Source organism: Colletotrichum destructivum, chromosome 2, assembly GCF_034447905.1.
Source record: "Colletotrichum destructivum chromosome 2, complete sequence".
NCBI lineage: Eukaryota > Fungi > Ascomycota > Sordariomycetes > Glomerellales > Glomerellaceae > Colletotrichum > Colletotrichum destructivum.
This window is the reverse complement of record NC_085897.1, coordinates 4698449-4715652: the sequence shown is the minus strand read 5'-3', so window position 1 is coordinate 4715652 and position 17204 is coordinate 4698449. Positions and strand designations below refer to the sequence as shown.

At 56.6% G+C, this 17204-nt stretch overlaps 5 protein-coding genes across 5 annotated transcripts; 4 read left to right on the top strand and 1 right to left on the bottom strand.

The window, feature by feature from the left end:
* Positions 1-42: 42 nt before the first annotated feature.
* On the top strand, positions 43-2749 carry CDEST_03629 (uncharacterized protein; the record flags this gene model as incomplete). Its single annotated transcript, XM_062919788.1, has 2 exons — positions 43-2446; positions 2541-2749. Exons 1-2 carry the CDS (start codon positions 2341-2343, stop codon positions 2747-2749), a joined length of 315 nt encoding a protein of 104 aa, XP_062775839.1. The 5' UTR covers positions 43-2340.
* Positions 46-2057, bottom strand: CDEST_03630 (Putative ankyrin repeat-containing domain superfamily). The gene is made up of 3 exons (XM_062919789.1): positions 1507-2057; positions 599-1447; positions 46-554 (listed from the first exon to the last, which is right to left on the bottom strand). Exons 1-3 carry the CDS (start codon positions 1573-1575, stop codon positions 222-224), a joined length of 1251 nt encoding a protein of 416 aa, XP_062775840.1. The 5' UTR covers positions 1576-2057; the 3' UTR covers positions 46-221.
* A 5-nt stretch (positions 2750-2754) lies between the features above and the next one.
* Positions 2755-4388, top strand: CDEST_03628 (Putative major facilitator, sugar transporter, major facilitator superfamily; the record flags this gene model as incomplete). The annotated part of the gene is made up of 3 exons (XM_062919787.1): positions 2755-3193; positions 3250-3544; positions 3566-4388. 3 exons carry the CDS (start codon positions 2755-2757, stop codon positions 4386-4388), a joined length of 1557 nt encoding a protein of 518 aa, XP_062775838.1.
* An 810-nt stretch (positions 4389-5198) lies between these two features.
* CDEST_03627 (Putative glycoside hydrolase, family 5, glycosyl hydrolase, all-beta) lies at positions 5199-8372 on the top strand. The gene is made up of 3 exons (XM_062919786.1): positions 5199-5986; positions 6046-7296; positions 7353-8372. The coding sequence occupies exons 1-3, from the start codon at positions 5603-5605 to the stop codon at positions 8001-8003; spliced, it is 2286 nt and encodes a 761-aa protein (XP_062775837.1). The 5' UTR covers positions 5199-5602; the 3' UTR covers positions 8004-8372.
* A 2121-nt stretch (positions 8373-10493) lies between these two features.
* On the top strand, positions 10494-16997 carry CDEST_03626 (Putative serine/threonine-protein kinase, active). Its single transcript, XM_062919785.1, has 2 exons — positions 10494-16126; positions 16181-16997. Exons 1-2 carry the CDS (start codon positions 10863-10865, stop codon positions 16302-16304), a joined length of 5388 nt encoding a protein of 1795 aa, XP_062775836.1. The 5' UTR covers positions 10494-10862; the 3' UTR covers positions 16305-16997.
* The last annotated feature ends 207 nt before the right edge of the window (positions 16998-17204 follow it).

The window sequence follows — 17204 nt, the reverse complement described above, 5'->3', positions numbered from 1 at the left end:
TGAGCTCCCTTGTCACAACAACATCAGGCAACTAACTTACTACCTTACTATATCAACTTAGTACTGACCCTTCAACATTGATCGGCCCCATCAGACTTTGGTCTATTTGTGCATCTTTTGCTTTCAAATATTCAGCATTGCACAAATCCACATCTCGTATGTTGCTATATGGGTATTTAAACATAGACCAGTTGATCGACGCAGCGCCACGATCCACCACTTTACTCATTTACTCCCCCCTCTGCGGCGGACTCGATCCCCGAATGGAACGACTCCGACTTACTCCAAAATCTCATGAGATTACTCCGCCGGCCTGATGGATGCGGACCATTGTCACTTGAAGTCGAGGATCTGGTAAAAATGGTTGTCGACGAAGACGCATCACTAGACAGTCGAGGAAATGCCGACCCATGCTCCTGCAGGAGCCGCTTGATATCTGATTCAGCCAACCCAGCGTTGTTGGCTGCTTGAATAGCATTTGCGCCATTGGCATCAGTGAGGCGAGGGTCCGCTCCGTGGGATAGCAGGGCTTGATCATCCCAATCTTGCGCGAGCTTCTCGCGACAACCTGGATTGCGGCGAGCAACGGAGTACACACGTTGGTACAACTTGCGTAGGGAGACAACATCGGCCCTCGCCTTGTCTGATGGCAGATGTTGGTGTAGGCTCCCTCTTCTAAAGGAAACCGAACCATCTTTTCGTTCCCCATCTCGCAAGCCATGAATAGAGCCGTCTTGCCCGAGTTGTCGATGACGTCCAGCAAAATAGAGGTATTGTTGAGTAGGAGCTTAGCCACGTTGACACCCCCCACCTTGCTTTGGCACCGATGTAGTGGACTCAGCCCTGTGCTGTCACGGACGTCGGCTCGAGCACCGTTTTGCAACAGCAGGCCAACACAATCGCGGTTTTTCGTTGACGCCACAAATAGCAGCGGCGTCGGGATACCAGGGTCGCCGCCAGTTTCGAGACTGGCAACATGCCCTACCATCCGCCTCAGAACATCTACATTCTCATCTTGAATTGCTTTGTGGAGCGGCGATGTACGACTTATGAAATCGCAAGTTTCAAACCGAAAGCCGCTCGACGTGTCGATGTCGAAGCTGCTTTCTCGACACCAGGCCAAGGCCTGAGACAGTTCTCTCATTGCCGACGGTCTTCTGGGGCCCGGAATGTCTTCTGACTCTGGAGGTGATGCTGGGCGACTCGTCAAGGGTATGACGGCGGTGTTTACCCGGACTTCCACCCCTCGTGGTTCATCGAGAGCTCCGTCAAGTTGCAAGGCTTTGATATACAAGTCAGCCGTTTCTTGTACTAAGTTAGTTGACTGGCATAGGATCCTGGGTCTTTCGACCCTTAAGAGCCCGACTGAGAAATGTCTCGGCCTGTTTGAGGTTTCCAAGTTTGATGTAGAGGCATCCAAGATCGTGGTACAAGCGGCTACGCCTCTCTACATCTCTGAACCCATCAGGCTGCTTGACCTCCTTCTTGTAAGAGCTTTTGAAGTACCGTTTTCGCCTCTAGGGTCACCTCTTCTGTCTCACTTCTCAAATTGATATCGGCCAGTTTCTCCTTCATGGCAGCTTGCTCTGCAAAGTTGAACTCGAGGTCATAGCCAGGGCGGCTCAGCTGTTTCCGGATTTCTATGCCCCTCTTCTAGTACAACGACGCACGTAGGAAGATACCGCAGTTCACCAGGCGATTAACGATTTCCTCGTTCGCGTCGTACTGATGGCTCAAGAAGTCTTCACTTAGACCATCGGGATGATCGGGCTCGGGATCCCAGTCATCCGATTCAACGTCCCCGAGTGTCGCCGGTGGTGATCCGATGTGAGATTCCAGGATGTTTCGTCCTGTTTGTGCCCGAGACGAGGCTTTCGGGGGGGACGAGGCGTTTCCCTCGCCGGTTTTCTTTAGCCAGAGTCAATTTCGAGAGCCAGGTTGCCCAAGGCGTTCTCCTGATGAAAAGAACGTAGGACTTCACGCCAGTCTGCATGGGGCATGTACAAGTCAATTTGTAGTCCAACGTCGATCATTCACCGAAAGGATCTGGATGACGGCCTCGTGCATGGCTTGCCATCTGATAGTGCTCTGCCAGCTGAGGGAAGAGTCTTGGTTCCTGACTGGTAGTCTGCGTCGTCCCGCAGTCATTGCCAAATGGCGAGTCTTAAATGAACGAAACCACCCGGCAATCGTTGGACTGATCTCCGGGAGGGACGGGCCTGGCCCGTGACCGATCTCAGCCTTGGGTTAATTTCCTCTGATACCACTTCATCACCGAAACGAATTCCTCGGTATTCACCTCACCGCCTGGTTCGTCCATCGAAGACCCGTCGTTTTAAAATGGACACCGTTGGAAAGGTCGAATTCCACTCTGGCCAAGAGCGGCTGGCTAAGCAGGCTCTTCGTCGCCGGATAAATGACCGAGCAGTCATCGAGAACCCTCTCGGTACGTTTACGCCGCTTACACACTCGGATTGAATGGCATTGTTTTGACAGGGCCTGGTGTGAATTCAACCCGTTTTGCTAAATCCACGATCTAGCTGACTACACGGATGACCAACTGGAAGCGGATGTCAGGTCATTCGCCCAGACAACCATGCACGTTGACACGAAGTCCCTTCTCCGAGCCGCACGCGTGGCTAGGCCGGTCAGACTGTACGACGAAGTGGTCAGAAACCCCAGCGAGAGGTGCCGGCAGAGAGCTCCCAGGCCAATTGACGGCGGAGGAGAAACGGGCGCTTGTACGTGAACGCGATGTCTCGTTCAGTGAGAAGGGGATGTGGACCATTATCATTACAGTATCCCTCGCGGCATTTTTGCAAGGTGGCCCTCCCATATCCCGATTCCCTTCTTGGAGACTGGGGTGCTGACGAAAATTCAGGTCACGTCCAGGCCTCCTTTAATGGCTCGTCGTTATATGATACAGAGTCCGGCCTCGACACGCTGGTTGTCGACGGAAGAAACAAAAACTCCAAGTCAGGAGTCGATGACTGGAAACTTGGGGCTGCGAACGCGTCGCCTTTTTTCTTCGCTGCGATCTTGGGCTATCCCTTGGCACTTCCTGTGAACCACTACTTGGGCCGCAAAGGAGGCATGATTGTCGCAGCTTTCTTGGTCCTTGTCAGCTCGCTCGCCTCGGCCTTTACCACAAACTGGCAACAGCTTTTCGGCATCCGTCTGGTCAATGGAATCGGTGAGCACAATGATGATTCCCTCGAGAACAAGCACTACTGACAGACGGCAAAAAAGGAATGGGTCTGGAGGCCGTCAGCACCCCTATTCTAGCCAGTGAGACTGCGGTCGGCTTCTGGCGTGGCACATCCATCCTCGCGTGGCAACTGTGGGTGGCCGCGGGGATGATGATTGGATTCGCCTTCAACCTGATGTTTGACACAACGCCTGACTCGAACAAGAGACTGGCCTTCCTACTAATGGTGGCAGCCCCCATGGTACCCGCGCTGGCGCTGATGGCGTTTATTATCTGGTTTTGCGACGAAAGCCCGCGTTACCTGATGCGCGTGTCGAGCCCGAGCTACAGCCCACAGTGAGCTTATCAGATCCTCAGGAGGCTGAGGAACACGGAGCTGCAGGCGCTGCGGGACATTTACCTGGTCCACAAGTCGCTCGAGCAGGAGGAGCCAGCCAGCGGCGACGTCGCCGACTCCCAGCCGGCGCAAGGCTTCATGGCGACCGCCGCAGGGTTCTTCCGCCAATGGAAACAGTTCTTCCTCTGGCGGCGGCTTCGTAACGCGCTCATCAGCAGCTCGACGGTGGCTCTCGCGCAGCAGCTATGCGGCATCAACGTGCTGGCATTCTACTCGGGCATGCCCTTCAACCGCGTCGGCGTGGATAAGAGGGTGTCAATGATCCTCAGCCTCGGCTACGGCGCCGCCAACTTCGTCTTCGGCCTCCCCGCCATCAGGACTATTGACACGCTGGGGCGGCGCAAGTGGCTTACGCCGACACCGCCAGCAACGGTGTTTTTCATGCTGCTCGCAGGGGTGTCATTCAACATCCCCGACGGCGAACCCCCAGGTCGCGGTGGTGACACTGTTCACCATGTTGTTCGCGGCGGCATACTGTTTGCGGGCCTCAACGTCATCGCATTGTTACTCGTGTTTCTGTTGCTGGAAGAGACGAAGAGGCGGAGCCTCGAGGATCTTGATCTCGTGTTTGCCGTTTCGAAGCGTTCCTTTGTACGACATCAGGTGTTTCAGTACCTACCGTGGTTCTTCAAGCGGTACTTCCTGGGCAAGAGGAAGGCTAAGCCAAGTTTGTACATCGACCTGATCTGGGGGCCTAGAGGGGAAAGGTCCCGTGTGGAAGATGCAGAGGGGACGGGACGGAGGGACAGCTCAGAGTCGGGCCGAGACAGCACACATGCTTGAGAGGATGCTGTAAATTAGGTGGATGGAGTTGCGGGAACACATTGTGACTACATAGCAAGTTGCGGTGTCGTGGTTCAAGGCGTCTACGGTCAATTTTCTGGCGTGAAATTAACCCGTCTCTTCATCGCCTTTACGGATACGCGTATACGAGTCAACCGCGCTGCGGTGATGTCCAGTCTCATATGTTGTGACTGTTTAGACGCTGCTTCGACGCATTTGAGTGTGCGGTGCGGCGACAAGGAGAAGCCATCAAACTGGCAATCGATTCTCGAACTTCGGTGGCGTGGCGTACCATCAGTGTTCGTCATCAGCGTGCGCTCAGCCGGTCGGTGTAAGTGCGCAAATATCATCACTTGTCTGAACAATCAAGCACAAGGCACGCAAGGTATCTCTACCTCGGGGAATTGACCCACTCAACTCCAGCTCTTTGCTTCCCCGGATATTTGGCGGCGTCGACCCGGAGTTCAAGCGAGAGCCGGCGCCACGGACGCCCCGTCAGTCCGCTTCGGGCGCCCACAGACCACGGCGGTTGGCTCCGCTGTCGAACACGAAAACGAGCGGGCTCAAAATGAGCAAGGTTCCAAGGTTGGCAGCAGTTGCCGTGCAGTCACGCACACGCTTTCCCTGTTAAAGCCATTGTCGCCAGCCATGACATGACGGACTACGCATGGCGTTCAGATGAAAGGCGGCGCTGTGGCGACCGAAGCGGCGCGTGATGCAAGTTGAAGCTTTTACAAATTGTAGAGCCGTATATGAACCTAGATAGGCTCCTTTATTCTATTTTTCTCTTTCCTTTTTAGGGGAGGGGAATTTGGTTGTGTTCTTTTACCCAAGTCCAAGTCAAACCTTTGTGTTCAACCCGTACCTCCACTCGCCAAAACACCCCCGTTGGATTAGCGCTTGGCGGTCGCTGAAGGTACTGTGCTGGTCTGAGAAGCCACCGCTGTCAGCCCACTGTTTCTCAATGTCATTGCGCGCATCCAACTAATCAGGCCCCCCCTTCAGGACGTCATCGAATCGTCCCCATTCCAATCTCGGACCTTGGGTAACCCGTCCGCTCCGTTGACGTCTCCTCGAGCGTCTCCAATCTCGAAGCGGAAACAACCTCTCTTCTACACAAGCGCACTTCTGAATATCGCCCTTTGACTAGGTAGTGGGAGAAACGGAAGACCGGGAAACACACACGCCAATCTCTAAACCAGAGCTCTCTCGCCATGTCGTCGTTTCGATTGACCATCGAGGATGGCCAGTTCCGCGACAGCTATGGTAGACAAGTCGTGCTTCGAGGCCTAAACGTCGCCGCCGACGCCAAGTTGCCCAGCGAACCCGACCAGCCCTCCCACATTGGCAACGACTTCTTTGACGGTGACAACGTCAAGTTCCACAACCGCCCGTTCCCCAAGGATGAGGCCCACGTTCACTTCTCGAGGATAAAGCGCTACGGCTACAACACCATCCGCTACATCTTTACGTGGGAAGCCATCGAGGCCGCCGGTCCGGGGCGCTACGACGAGGAATGGATCCAGCACACGATCGAGGTTCTAAGGATAGCCAAGGATTACGGCTTCTACATCTTCATGGACCCCCATCAGGACGTAGTATGTCTTGTACTTTTGCACGTTGTCTCGCAAATCTCGCATACTGACGGCACCAACAGTGGTCTAGGTTCTGCGGCGGCTCTGGCGCGCCCATGTGGACGATCTACGCCTGCGGCCTGAACCCCCAGAGCTTCTCCGCGACAGAAGCCGCCATCGTGCACAACACGTACCCGAAACCCGAAGAGTTCCCCAAGATGATTTGGTCAACCAACTACTGGCGCCTCGCCGCAGCCACCATCTTCACAATGTATTTTGGCGGCAAGGACTTTGCGCCCAAGTGCATCATCAACGGCATCAACATTCAAGACTTCTTGCAGGGCCACTTCGTGGCGGCATGCGCCCATCTCGCGAAGCGCATACACGAGGCCGGCGACCTCGAGAACGACGTTGTTATCGGCTGGGAGAGCATGAACGAGCCGGGGTGCGGTCTTGTCGGATACCAAGATATCAGCGTCATTCCGAACGCGCAGAAGTTGAAGAAGGGCTCGTGTCCGACTATTTGGCAGACTATCCTTACCGGCTCTGGTCGTGCGTGCGAGGTGGACACGTGGGATATGGGCGGTATGGGCCCGTATAAAGTCGGCCGTTCGCTGGTGGATCCCCACGGCGAGATGGCTTGGCTGCCCGCCGACTACGACGATTCGAGGTACGGGTGGAAACGAGACGAGGGATGGAAGCTTGGAGAGTGCGTTTGGGCGCAACACGGCGTTTGGGACCCCAAGACCGACACGCTCGTCAACAAGAACTACTTCGCCAAGAACCCCAATACGGGGAAGTCCATCGACCATCCGGAGTTTACTAATACTTACTTCATGCACTCATACCGTCTCTACAGAGACGCCATTCGGCCGATACACAAAAACTGCATCATGCTGATGCAGTACCCAACGCTAGAGCTGCCGCCTCAGATCAAGGGCACCGAGGACGATGACCCCTTGATGGCATTCTCGCCTCATTGGTACGACGGCATTACTTTGATGACAAAACGCTGGAACAGGGTGTGGAATGTGGATGTCGTCGGTGTGTTGCGCGGAAGGTACTGGCACGAGGCCCTTTCGGTAAAGGTCGGCGAGACGGCCATTCGCAACTGCTTCAAAGACCAGCTGGCGTCGTTGCGCCAGGAAGGCCTGGACCGCATGGGAAACCATCCCTGCGTGATGACGGAGTTTGGTATCCCGTACGACATGGGCGAGAAGAAGGCGTACAAGACGGGTGATTATGCGGACCAGTCAGCAGCATTGGACGCCAACTATTATGGAGCCGAAGGGTCGGGTATGGAGGGTCACTGCCTCTGGGTCTACACTGCAAAGGTGCGTAAATTGTCTGGTGGCTGGCTGCCTTTTAAACGCTCACTGACATTTGCCAGAACACACACCAACATGGTGACCTTTGGAACGGCGAGGATTTGTCAGTCTTCTCACTGGACGACAAGACTCTACCCATGTCACCCCTCCCCCGCAGCCCGTCACCCAACCCATCGTCGGACCTGAAGCGCAATTCGATGAGCAGAGACGTGCCCGACGAGTCAACCGTGACGCCGGAAAACCTTCAAAACACCATCACAAACCCGTCGATATCATCTGCGCCGTCCAAGGACCCCGAGCTAACCAACGCACCGGGCCTCCGGGCTGCCGAGGCCTTTGTCCGGCCCTCTCCGTGGGTCGTGGCGGGTGACGTACTGCAGTACGGCTTCGACCTGCGCAGCTGCACCTTCACGCTCAAGCTCAAGGCGTCGGCGCCGCCCTCGGAGGGGGCGCCGACGGTGGTGTTTCTGCCCGAGTTCCACTACCCGCAGGACAACTGCACTGTCGAGGTAAGCTCGGGCAAGTGGGCCATCAGCACGGACGACGAGGAAGGCCCGTTGGTGCAGAAGCTCAAGTGGTGGCACGCCGATGGTGTGCAGACGCTCAAGGTCACGGGGCTAGCAAGGCAGCATAACGTCCTCGAGGGATCCGAGGAGGATATGGGGTACTTGGAGCAGTGCCAGAAGAACTACGCCAACTGCAGCGTCATGTAATCCTGTGTGGTTTTCTGGTTTTGTGCCCAGGGGAAGAGAGAGAGAGAGAGAGAGAGAGAGAGAGACTACAACGCCTATAGAGCAGAGTTGGTGGCGCGCAGCCCATGAGGTTACGGATGAGAGGCTAGTAGGGATTTGGCAAGCATGGGATTTGTTAGATACAATGAGGTTTTGGGTATTTTACTTGTCTTTTTCCAATCCCGTTTTCCACATTTTGGGCTACATTGGAAGAGATTAGATTGAATTTAACATTGGGCTTAGTAGGAAGCACACTGTATGCCGAGTACGGGCCACTTGCACCGAGCTGCATGGGCATCGTGACGTGACGCATGTATCCATGACATTCTCGTCTGATGTTTTCCCTACGCCCAGGGCCTACGCGCATCATCGCATGTGAGCGGGCCGCGGCAAGCGTAGGTACCTAGTGTGACAGTGGTTGCATTTTTAGTTTTCTTGTCGGTGACGCACCGGGACGTCTCATGTTGCGATATGCGCTCTCAGCGTGGGAGAGCAATCAAAGAGTAATGGCGAGCGGGTAGCAGGCGGGCGGCCTGTGCACGTTGGTAAGTTTTTGTACAACGGCGGCCTTGGGTATGTTCTGACGGGTTACCTACGGAAAATGGAGATGTGGCCGCGCCCGAGTTGTTGGTATGTGGACCCGCGGGGATGGATGTTCGATTTGTCAGTACCTACCTGCTGGGCAGGCAGATATGTCTTTGTATTGATGTATTAGGTCTCGGTCGACGGCGGACTGACCGGGTGTCGCAACCGTCAACTCGACATTTGTTGTCTGAGAGCCGATGGCAAGTTGCAGACGGGCGTGTCTCTGAAGCGCTTGTTTGATACCCAGCCATGTGGGCTGCCTGTTTCAGCGGCAGGTGTCTGGCGTCGATTTCGCCCTGGTGTCCTCGGATTTGACGGGACGGGTTGGGTGTATATTCACCTCTTGATATAGGTCTAAATGAGACATGACAATGTAGGCAGTGGTGTGACGGTTGAGACAAGACGAGATGATATCCTACGTTGAGGAAGTGTAATCTTTTTTTTGATAATCAAGAAGCTATTAGTTAACCACATAGGTGGGTATAGGTACCTAGGTTAGGTAGGTGGGTAGGTAGGTATAGGCACTCCAGCATGGGTGCCCGCCAGTTCCACTGCCAGTAGCCCCACCCGCCCGGGAGCCCGTGGACTGTGGGCGCTAGACCGCGAGAGGCAACGAGGAGGTCAGGTCTGGCGCTTGCGGGTTCTGGCAAATAAGGGAGCTTGGGGCCGAGGCGGCTGGCCGCATCTTTGCGAGGCAGGTTTCCTTGCCAGTGGACCGCTGCGGTGGAAGTCGTTGGCTGGAGGGCTGGTTGGAAGCAAGTTGGGCACGTCGTCCGAGCCTGGACTGTCGATGTTAGTATCGAGCAAGCTGCAACGTGTTCGTTGGCATACATGGGCAGAGACAGGAGTTGCAACAGAGAAAACTGGACACAGGCTCATCTCGCGAAAACGGTCTTGAAGCTATTCGAGAGTGTCGGTATCCGTTCGTTGCGCCTGGTATTTCAATGAGTTAAATGAGTTGCTCTTGTAATAGCGGCGAGGAGGCGGCCAGAGTGGGACAACCGCCCCGTCGGCGGCCCAAGGGCCCCCAGCCGGCAGCAAGGCCAAAATGAAATAGATGGGCCGCACGCCTATGGTGTTCTTTTTGGTACTGCAGTATCCGCATTGTTGTATCTTGTGTTTTCTTTAGTGGTGAATGCTGAGTGTCGGTCGTCGAGAAACGATTGGGAATTTATGCTGATGCTGAGCTGAGTGAGATAAAGAAGTGGTACGGGGCGCAGGTGCCGCCAAAGTGTCCAACTGGCAACAACAGTTCCCTCTGCTCTGGTTGTTGCGTTGCACTGCACTGCACTGGACTCGGTCCAGCTGGGCGTGTATATTCGGGAAAGCAACGGTCAAGAAGACATCTCTACAACATAGCACAACACTCGAGAGACATCCCATCGCGGATCCCGTACCGTCCGGCCCATCTTCATCCTCATCCTTATCCATAGCTATCGCTTATCCTCGTTGCCCATTGCCGAAGAAGTAACGACTGCATCACCGCTTAGCCACGACCACGCTTGACAGCACATTGTCCACGATTTACGGATACTCGCCTCTTTCACAGAGTATATCAAGTACGAATACCACGACGAGCCCAACGGATTCCTTCTGTTCCTCTGTCCCCTCATCACATTGCCCTCATTGGCCCGGACATCTGCACGGCACATCCGCCCCCCCGCCAGACCTGCGTGGGATAACGCACGTCGCAGGCCGCACGCCACGCCAAAGCTGGAGCCGACACTAACTTCCACGCCAGTCCTGGCCAGTCTTGTACTGTATGTATCGTCTGCCCCAGCCTCCTCAGAAGTCAAGAGATCAACAACAGCGCCCTCTAAGCGCGCTGCCGTCCGCTGTGTCCCCATCCCTGCCCTCACCCTTTCTCTCCCTCTTTGCGCCTCTGCTGCACGACCTATCCGCATCCGTAAGCTGAAAGACGCTCGAACGGCTGTTGCTACCTAGGATTCGCACACCACCCACCCCTCCAAAATCTTCATCTGCTGGGTTGTCCTGGTCTCCTTCTCCTTCCCACATTCAATGCCCACAGCCTGACGGAGCCAGTTATGACCACCAAAACTGTGCGGAGTAGGGGAATCCCAAAGCAGTGAAAACACACCCGAGTCGACGACCAACACAATCCATTATCCGGCATAACGTTTGCCGCACCGCATCCACAAACCGCTCCACGACATGACCACTCTCTAATAAGGCCCACACCACCCCTGCCATGTGCCGCGTACCCATACCGTTCCAACCATTCCTGGCCTACATACCATGAGTAGCAGCTCGCGCCAGCGTTCTGCAACCAGATCTGATACCCACGACCGAAATTCGAGCCCATTCCCCTCCGTGCCACGATCCAGAGACGAGATTCACAATATCAACGGTCTCGTTTTCAACGTCAACGACCTGCCGAGCCATACCTCGACGACGACGACGGCCGCGACGACTGCGACGACCAGACCCGTTCCTCCAACAGCAAATAGCACATCTGCCGTATCACCGTACCCACAACCGAGAACCTCGTCCAACTATCTCTCCGCCGGCGGTCTTCGCCCGAGGGCCTCGACTGCGAGCTCCGTCCCGACCACTCCTCTTCTTGGGCTCGACTCAGCGAGGCCAGCTACCAGAGCTGGCCCGCTCCCTCCCCCGCCGCCAATGTATCAAAACACCCAACGACATGCCTCGTCGGCCGACCCCTCGAGGCCTTTCCAGGTCCCTCCGCCGCCGCCCCCCATATCACCACCCGTCCAGGGCCAGATAAACAACATGATGTCGATACCTCCTCCTCCCCCGAGGTTCCCCTCTGCCCCCGGCGCCACAGGTGGAACCGGCATGATGCTGCCACCGCCGCCAGGTCCGCCGCCGGGAAGCGCAATGGCTGGCCAGGCCCCGTGGCACGGTGCCTTTGGACGCATGTACGATGGCCGTGGCGGCTTCAACGTGCCCCCTCCCCCGCTGGGACAACATCAGGCCTACAACCCCAAGCTGCATGCACAAGTCGCGACAGGCACAACGCTTTCAATACCGCCTCCGCCACCACCCAACGACCACGGCCAGATGTCTGCCACCTACATACCGCAAGGCGACACCTATGGCGAAGGAGTGGGCATACCGGGGCTGGGCGGCTTCGACGACTCGGCCACATTCTCGGCCACGTCCCAGAACTCGTGGCCTACCAACAGCCAGGCCAGTGGCGACACGACCATGACGACGCCGCAAGACGAGATGTCGGGAAGGGATAGGCTTTACGCACAAGCCATGCACAGTCGCGGCTTGTCGACGACATCAACTGCGACGGTGGCGTCAAGTAACTATATGGACCTGGCAGCCCAATGGCCGTTGGACAAGGTCTTGATGTGGCTCGCCGCCAACCATTTCTCCAAGGACTGGCAGGAGACGTTCAAGGGACTGAACCTACACGGCGCCCACTTCCTCGAGCTCGGTAGCGCACACGGCGGCCGAGGAAACTTCGGCATGATGCACCAGCAAGTCTACCCAAGGTTGGCCGTCGAGTGCACAAATAGCGGGACGGGATGGGACCAGCCGCGGGAGCGCGAGGAAGGCAAGAGAATGCGACGTCTTATACGAAGCATCGTGACGGGCCGGCCAGCCGACCCCTCCAAAGTATTGTCGCATGGCCGCAAGGAGTCGGTCAGCCACGGAAACAGCTTACCCAGCGCTGGGACGGACATGGCAGAATCCCCCAACGTGAGTATGATAACCCGTGTGGGTGAACATGCGAAGGCTGATGGACGGCAGACGCCGATCAAGGCGCCCGGGCCTGGGTTTGGCGGACGCCGGTTTTCGCAAACCAGGTCCACGACCATGCCTACCTTGAACAGCTCCATGAGTTCGGATTCTAACCACAGAAACGTCCTGAAGCAACTCGATGTCGATGGCACCCGCCGACATAGCCCCAACGCCAGCGAGTCCGGCGACGGCACGTTCCGCCCGCCGCCGCTGCGGACCGACAGCCCCAACGGCAGTCCAAATCCCCAGAGCGCATCATTGTTTCCTTCGTCCGCCGGTCAAACGTCGGCCTCCCCGCATTCGACCAAGTTCGGACACCGGTCGAGAAACAGCACAGATTCCGTGTCATCGAGTGCAGCCATTTACGGGTCCGGCGTGCCCCCAGAGGCCAGTCAGATGCTCCGCAGCGGCATGAACATAGCAGACATCATCCAAGCGACCCGCAACAACGGTGATACCCGCCGGCTCGGTCAGGATGGTGGCCGTCCATCGCCGCAGGAGTCCAATGGAGACCGCTCTGCCGGCACCGAACCCCCTTCCTCCGCCAAAGACTCAAAGAGCTTCCTCAGCTTCTTGTCGAGGAAGAAGAAGCAGAAGGAGGATGGCTTCCCGAGCCCCGATGACATGGAATCGCCGACATCCCCTGCACTCAACTTCAAGCCACACTCGTTCGGTTCACGCTTCGGCAACAACAGCGAGACTTCTCTGGACCTCCGACCTGGTTCCAGCGTCGACGTTCACGATAAGGATGCAGCCAAGTCGAGGCGTCCTGGGCCGAACAGGGTCTTCGTGTTGGCCACCACAGACGGATTCAACTATCGTATGTGCGACATCACTGAAGCCGAGTCGGCGAATGAGCTTCGTCAGATTATCTGCAGCAATCTGGGGTTGACGGATGTTACGAGTTCTCAGATTCATCTCACCGAGCTTGGCAAGTCCAGTCATGACAACCCCCTCGACGACCAGAAGCTCCTCAACAACCGCAAACACAGGGCAGACGCTACGGGATCTCTCAAGTTCTTCGTTCGTCCTACTGGCGCTGTGCCTCAGGGCCTCTCAAACGCCACCGGCACACAGTCGCATACGTCCCTCGACGAGGAGGCGTACAATCGTCTCAACGGTGTGTCCCGCACGAGGTCTAGTTCATCTCCGCCGACGTCGAGGCAGAACACGATGACTGGCGAGAGAGTAGATGACAAAATGCTCGCGCAAGAGGCAAGCGAGTACCGTGCTGAGATGGAACGGAAGCAGCGCGAGTACCTTGAGAAAAGACGACGAGCAGCCGGCCCTGGCAGCACGCCGGAGAGCGCGACCACGCCGTACGGTATACATGGAAGGACTGTCGACTTTGATCAGCCGCGCCAGTCCCCGTACGAGGACAAGAAGCCGGACGTGCTTTTCCCCGTGCGGAAGCCTCCCGCGCCACCGAGCGATCCATCGGCGACGTTGCTCAAGGCCAACTCCCTGAGCAGGAAGTCGGGCCACTCTCTACGGTCGTCGGACGGCTTGTCTGCGCCTCGACGACCCTCTACTCTATTTGAAGACATGGAGCTCCCCGGGCAGAACAATGGAGACAGGAGGAAGAAGACGTCGAGCCAGCCCGTCGCCGGTATTGGCGCAGCGCTCGTCGGCATGGGCAGAGGTCTTGGAGCGGTTGGCGCCACGGCCAACCGGAGGTCCAAGTCGCCTAACCGAGTATCTTCGCAGTCGGTCCTCGGCAGCGAGTACTCAGACAGAGGTAAGGGAGCTATTTCATCAGTCGACTTTGCCAAGTCTTTTTCGGGTCGAGACAGTCCCCAGTCGGCGTTGTCTGGTTCACCCGGCACCCTCACCTGGAGCCGTGGGAACATGCCTTTTTTCGTACCGGATTATTCCCCTGGGGGGACTCCGATGCCGAGAAGGCGATCTAAGAATGGAATGGCAGCTAAAACAACCCCAGCAGTACACAGAGTGCCCTCGCGAGAGATCAGCCCCAGCACCATGAACCCACCACAATTCCCCCCGCCAAGTGCACCACCCCCACCCCATCGTCGTAAGTCCCATGGGCCTGACTTTGACTTCCTCGAGTCGGACGTCAACTTTGAGAGGCCTGCGCCTCAGCACAATGACGATTCGGGAGATGACTCGGATGATGGCCTGTTTGCCATCCCAATATCGGCTCGCAAGCCAACCAAGATCACCCGCATCTTTGACGGTGACGACTCGTCCGATGAGTCGAGCGACAAGCGGCCCAACCTGACTGTGAACACGTCCAGATCTAAGAAGCAGCTTTCGGTGTCTTTCAACTCGCCCAAGTCGTTGGGCAGCGGCAACCAGAACGGGACACCCGAAGGTGAGGAGGATGCGGCGAGTACCAGGAGCGGCAAGAGCTCGCGAAGGACTCCGAACACGCCTGCCTCCGAGAACTGGGAGTCGGAGGACAGCAAGCTAAGCCGGAGAAAGTCGTTTGTCGAGAAGGACGTCTGGGCCAATCGTCCGACCACGGATGCCCTCATCAACAACCTCGACGACTTCTTCCCGAACCTGGATCTCGACCTGCCAGTGCTAGAAGAGGGCGAGGCGGAGGCCAACCCGCCGTCGCCAATCGCCGAAGGCGAAGAGAAAGAGGTGTCTGCGCGTCCCCCGCCGCCTGCCCAGTCAACGCCGAGCCTTCGTACTGCCATCAGTAGCAACCGAACATTCTACAACGACAACGACACGCTGGGCTCGGATGAGTCTACTCTGAAGGCACTTGAGCGCCCCGCTTCGGTCGCGTCTGTTGCGCAAAGGAGCGTCAGACGCTCGGGCGGTCTTGGGCGTATGAAGTCAATCCGTGAAGTCGCTCGCGGCGCTCACGAGGCCAACAAGCGGTTCACGACGACGACAACACAACCCGGCCAGTCTACTCAGAACACATCGCCCCTCATGAGGCGGAAGAGCACAAAGATGTTCAACGCCAACATTGTGCAGATCCGCCCGGATCAGCGCGGCAGCATGGTGATGCCACAGATTCCTCAAGACACCATTCCCAAGCGCCAAACGACGTTCCGATGGTTCAAGGGTCAGCTCATAGGCAAGGGAACCTACGGCCGTGTGTACCTCGGCATGAATGCCACGACTGGGGAGTTCCTGGCTGTCAAGGAAGTCGAGGTCAACCCCAAGGCGGCCCAGGGAGACAAGGCCAAGATGCGCGAGCTGGTAGCCGCCCTCGACCAGGAGATTGAAACGATGCAGCATCTCGACCACGTCAACATTGTGCAGTACCTTGGGTGTGAGCGCAAAGAGACATCCATCAGCATCTTTCTCGAGTACATATCTGGCGGCAGCATCGGGTCGTGCCTGCGGAAGCACGGCAAGTTTGAGGAGTCTGTCGTGTCGTCGCTTACGCGACAGATGCTGTCCGGTCTGGCGTATCTCCACAGGGAAGGCATCCTGCATCGTGACCTGAAGGCCGACAACATCTTGCTGGACCTCGACGGGACCTGCAAGATTTCTGATTTCGGCATCTCGAAGAAGACGGACAACATCTACGGCAACGACAAATCAAACTCGATGCAGGGCTCCGTCTTCTGGATGGCGCCGGAGGTGATTCGCTCTGAGGGCAAGGGTTACAGCGCCAAGGTTGACATCTGGAGTTTGGGATGTGTCGTGTTGGAGATGTTCGCTGGTCGGCGACCCTGGTCGAAGGAAGAGGCTGTGGGAGCCATCTACAAGATCGCCAACGGCGAGACGCCGCCAATCCCCGACGAGGTCCGGGCAACGATTAGTCCACTGGCCATCGCTTTTATGCTGGACTGTTTCACTGTGTAAGTTGGTGGTTTGGGACGATCGAAAAGACACACGTGACTAACACTGGACAGAAACCCGCTTGAGCGGCCCACGGCAGATGTGTTGCTGTCGCAACATCCCTTCTGCGAGCTGGACCCCAACTACAACTTCTTCGACACCGAGCTCTACTCAAAGATCCGTGGCAAAGACGTTTAGGGGACACGGAGACTGCGATGGGGAAAATAGCAGCTGATGAGGAGGCAAAAAGAGGGGGACGGATAAGCTTCCTAGCGTCATCTGGTTCCCGGGAAGGAAGGGAGCTTTGCTTCCTCGGAGTGGAAGGGAATAATCTTGCAAGGACCGATATATTTCGGACGCTCGTTGGGACGTTTGCAGCGATGGCGCATGAGCGGGGAAATGCATTGGATTCGACGGTTTCGCTGAGCGAGTGCGTCATGTTGATTCCGTCGTACAAGGTTCTTGGATTTTAAGAGCAAGCGGGTTTTCTCTTTTGCTGCGGTATATAAACATCTCTCGAGGATTATCACTTGAATTGGGGACGAAAGATTCCGTGTCGACTTGCCTATGCAGCATTCGTACCTAGGCGCTGTGGTAGAGTAGACGGAGCAAAACAGGCTGTTTCCGTCTCATTCAACAAATCTTGGAACCGGCGACACAACCTGAGATCGCCAGACAGTAGTACGTTCGATCCGTGCCCCATGAGATCGAGGCGCTCGAGAAGAAGAAGCCAGGAGGAACCTGCCGGCGTCGCCTTTTTTGTGGAGGAGCGACGTTGCATGGGTACATACAGCGGCATGACATCCATCACCACCATCACCGCCTTCCCGAAAAGACCGGCTTAATGTCACCTGCACCGTCGAATTTTCCCAGCCCTTTTCTCTCCCTTCATGTCACATGAGAGTCGTGTGCATGACGGTAAAAGCGGCACTGGGCTCAGTAGTTTATAAGCACCTAATATTACCTACCGTACTTAGGTACCTTGGGGTAGGTAGAGAAACGGGCAGGGTCCAACACGCCACGAGCTAGACCTGCATCGCGCGTGTCCAGCTGTGCGGGGGTCGCAGGGCCTCTCCCTTCTTCCTCCTTCCTCGTCTC

Bases quoted from the DNA above. Each gene is read 5' to 3' on its own strand.
- CDEST_03630 (XM_062919789.1), bottom strand. From the start codon at position 1,575: ATGAAGGAGAAACTGGCCGATATCAATTTGAGAAGTGAGACAGAAGAG. The intron at 1,448-1,506 runs GTACTTCAAAAG...TCAGAGATGTAG, and splicing joins TGACCCTAGAGGCGAAAACG to AGAGGCGTAGCCGCTTGTAC. The intron at 555-598 runs GTGTGTACTCCG...TGTCGCGAGAAG, and splicing joins CCTACGCAAGTTGTACCAAC to CTCGCGCAAGATTGGGATGA.
- CDEST_03626 (XM_062919785.1), top strand. From the start codon at position 10,863: ATGAGTAGCAGCTCGCGCCAGCGTTCTGCAACCAGATCTGATACCCAC. The intron at 16,127-16,180 runs GTAAGTTGGTGG...AACACTGGACAG, and splicing joins ATGCTGGACTGTTTCACTGT to AAACCCGCTTGAGCGGCCCA.
- CDEST_03627 (XM_062919786.1), top strand. From the start codon at position 5,603: ATGTCGTCGTTTCGATTGACCATCGAGGATGGCCAGTTCCGCGACAGC. The intron at 5,987-6,045 runs GTATGTCTTGTA...CGGCACCAACAG, and splicing joins TGGACCCCCATCAGGACGTA to TGGTCTAGGTTCTGCGGCGG. The intron at 7,297-7,352 runs GTGCGTAAATTG...GACATTTGCCAG, and splicing joins TCTGGGTCTACACTGCAAAG to AACACACACCAACATGGTGA.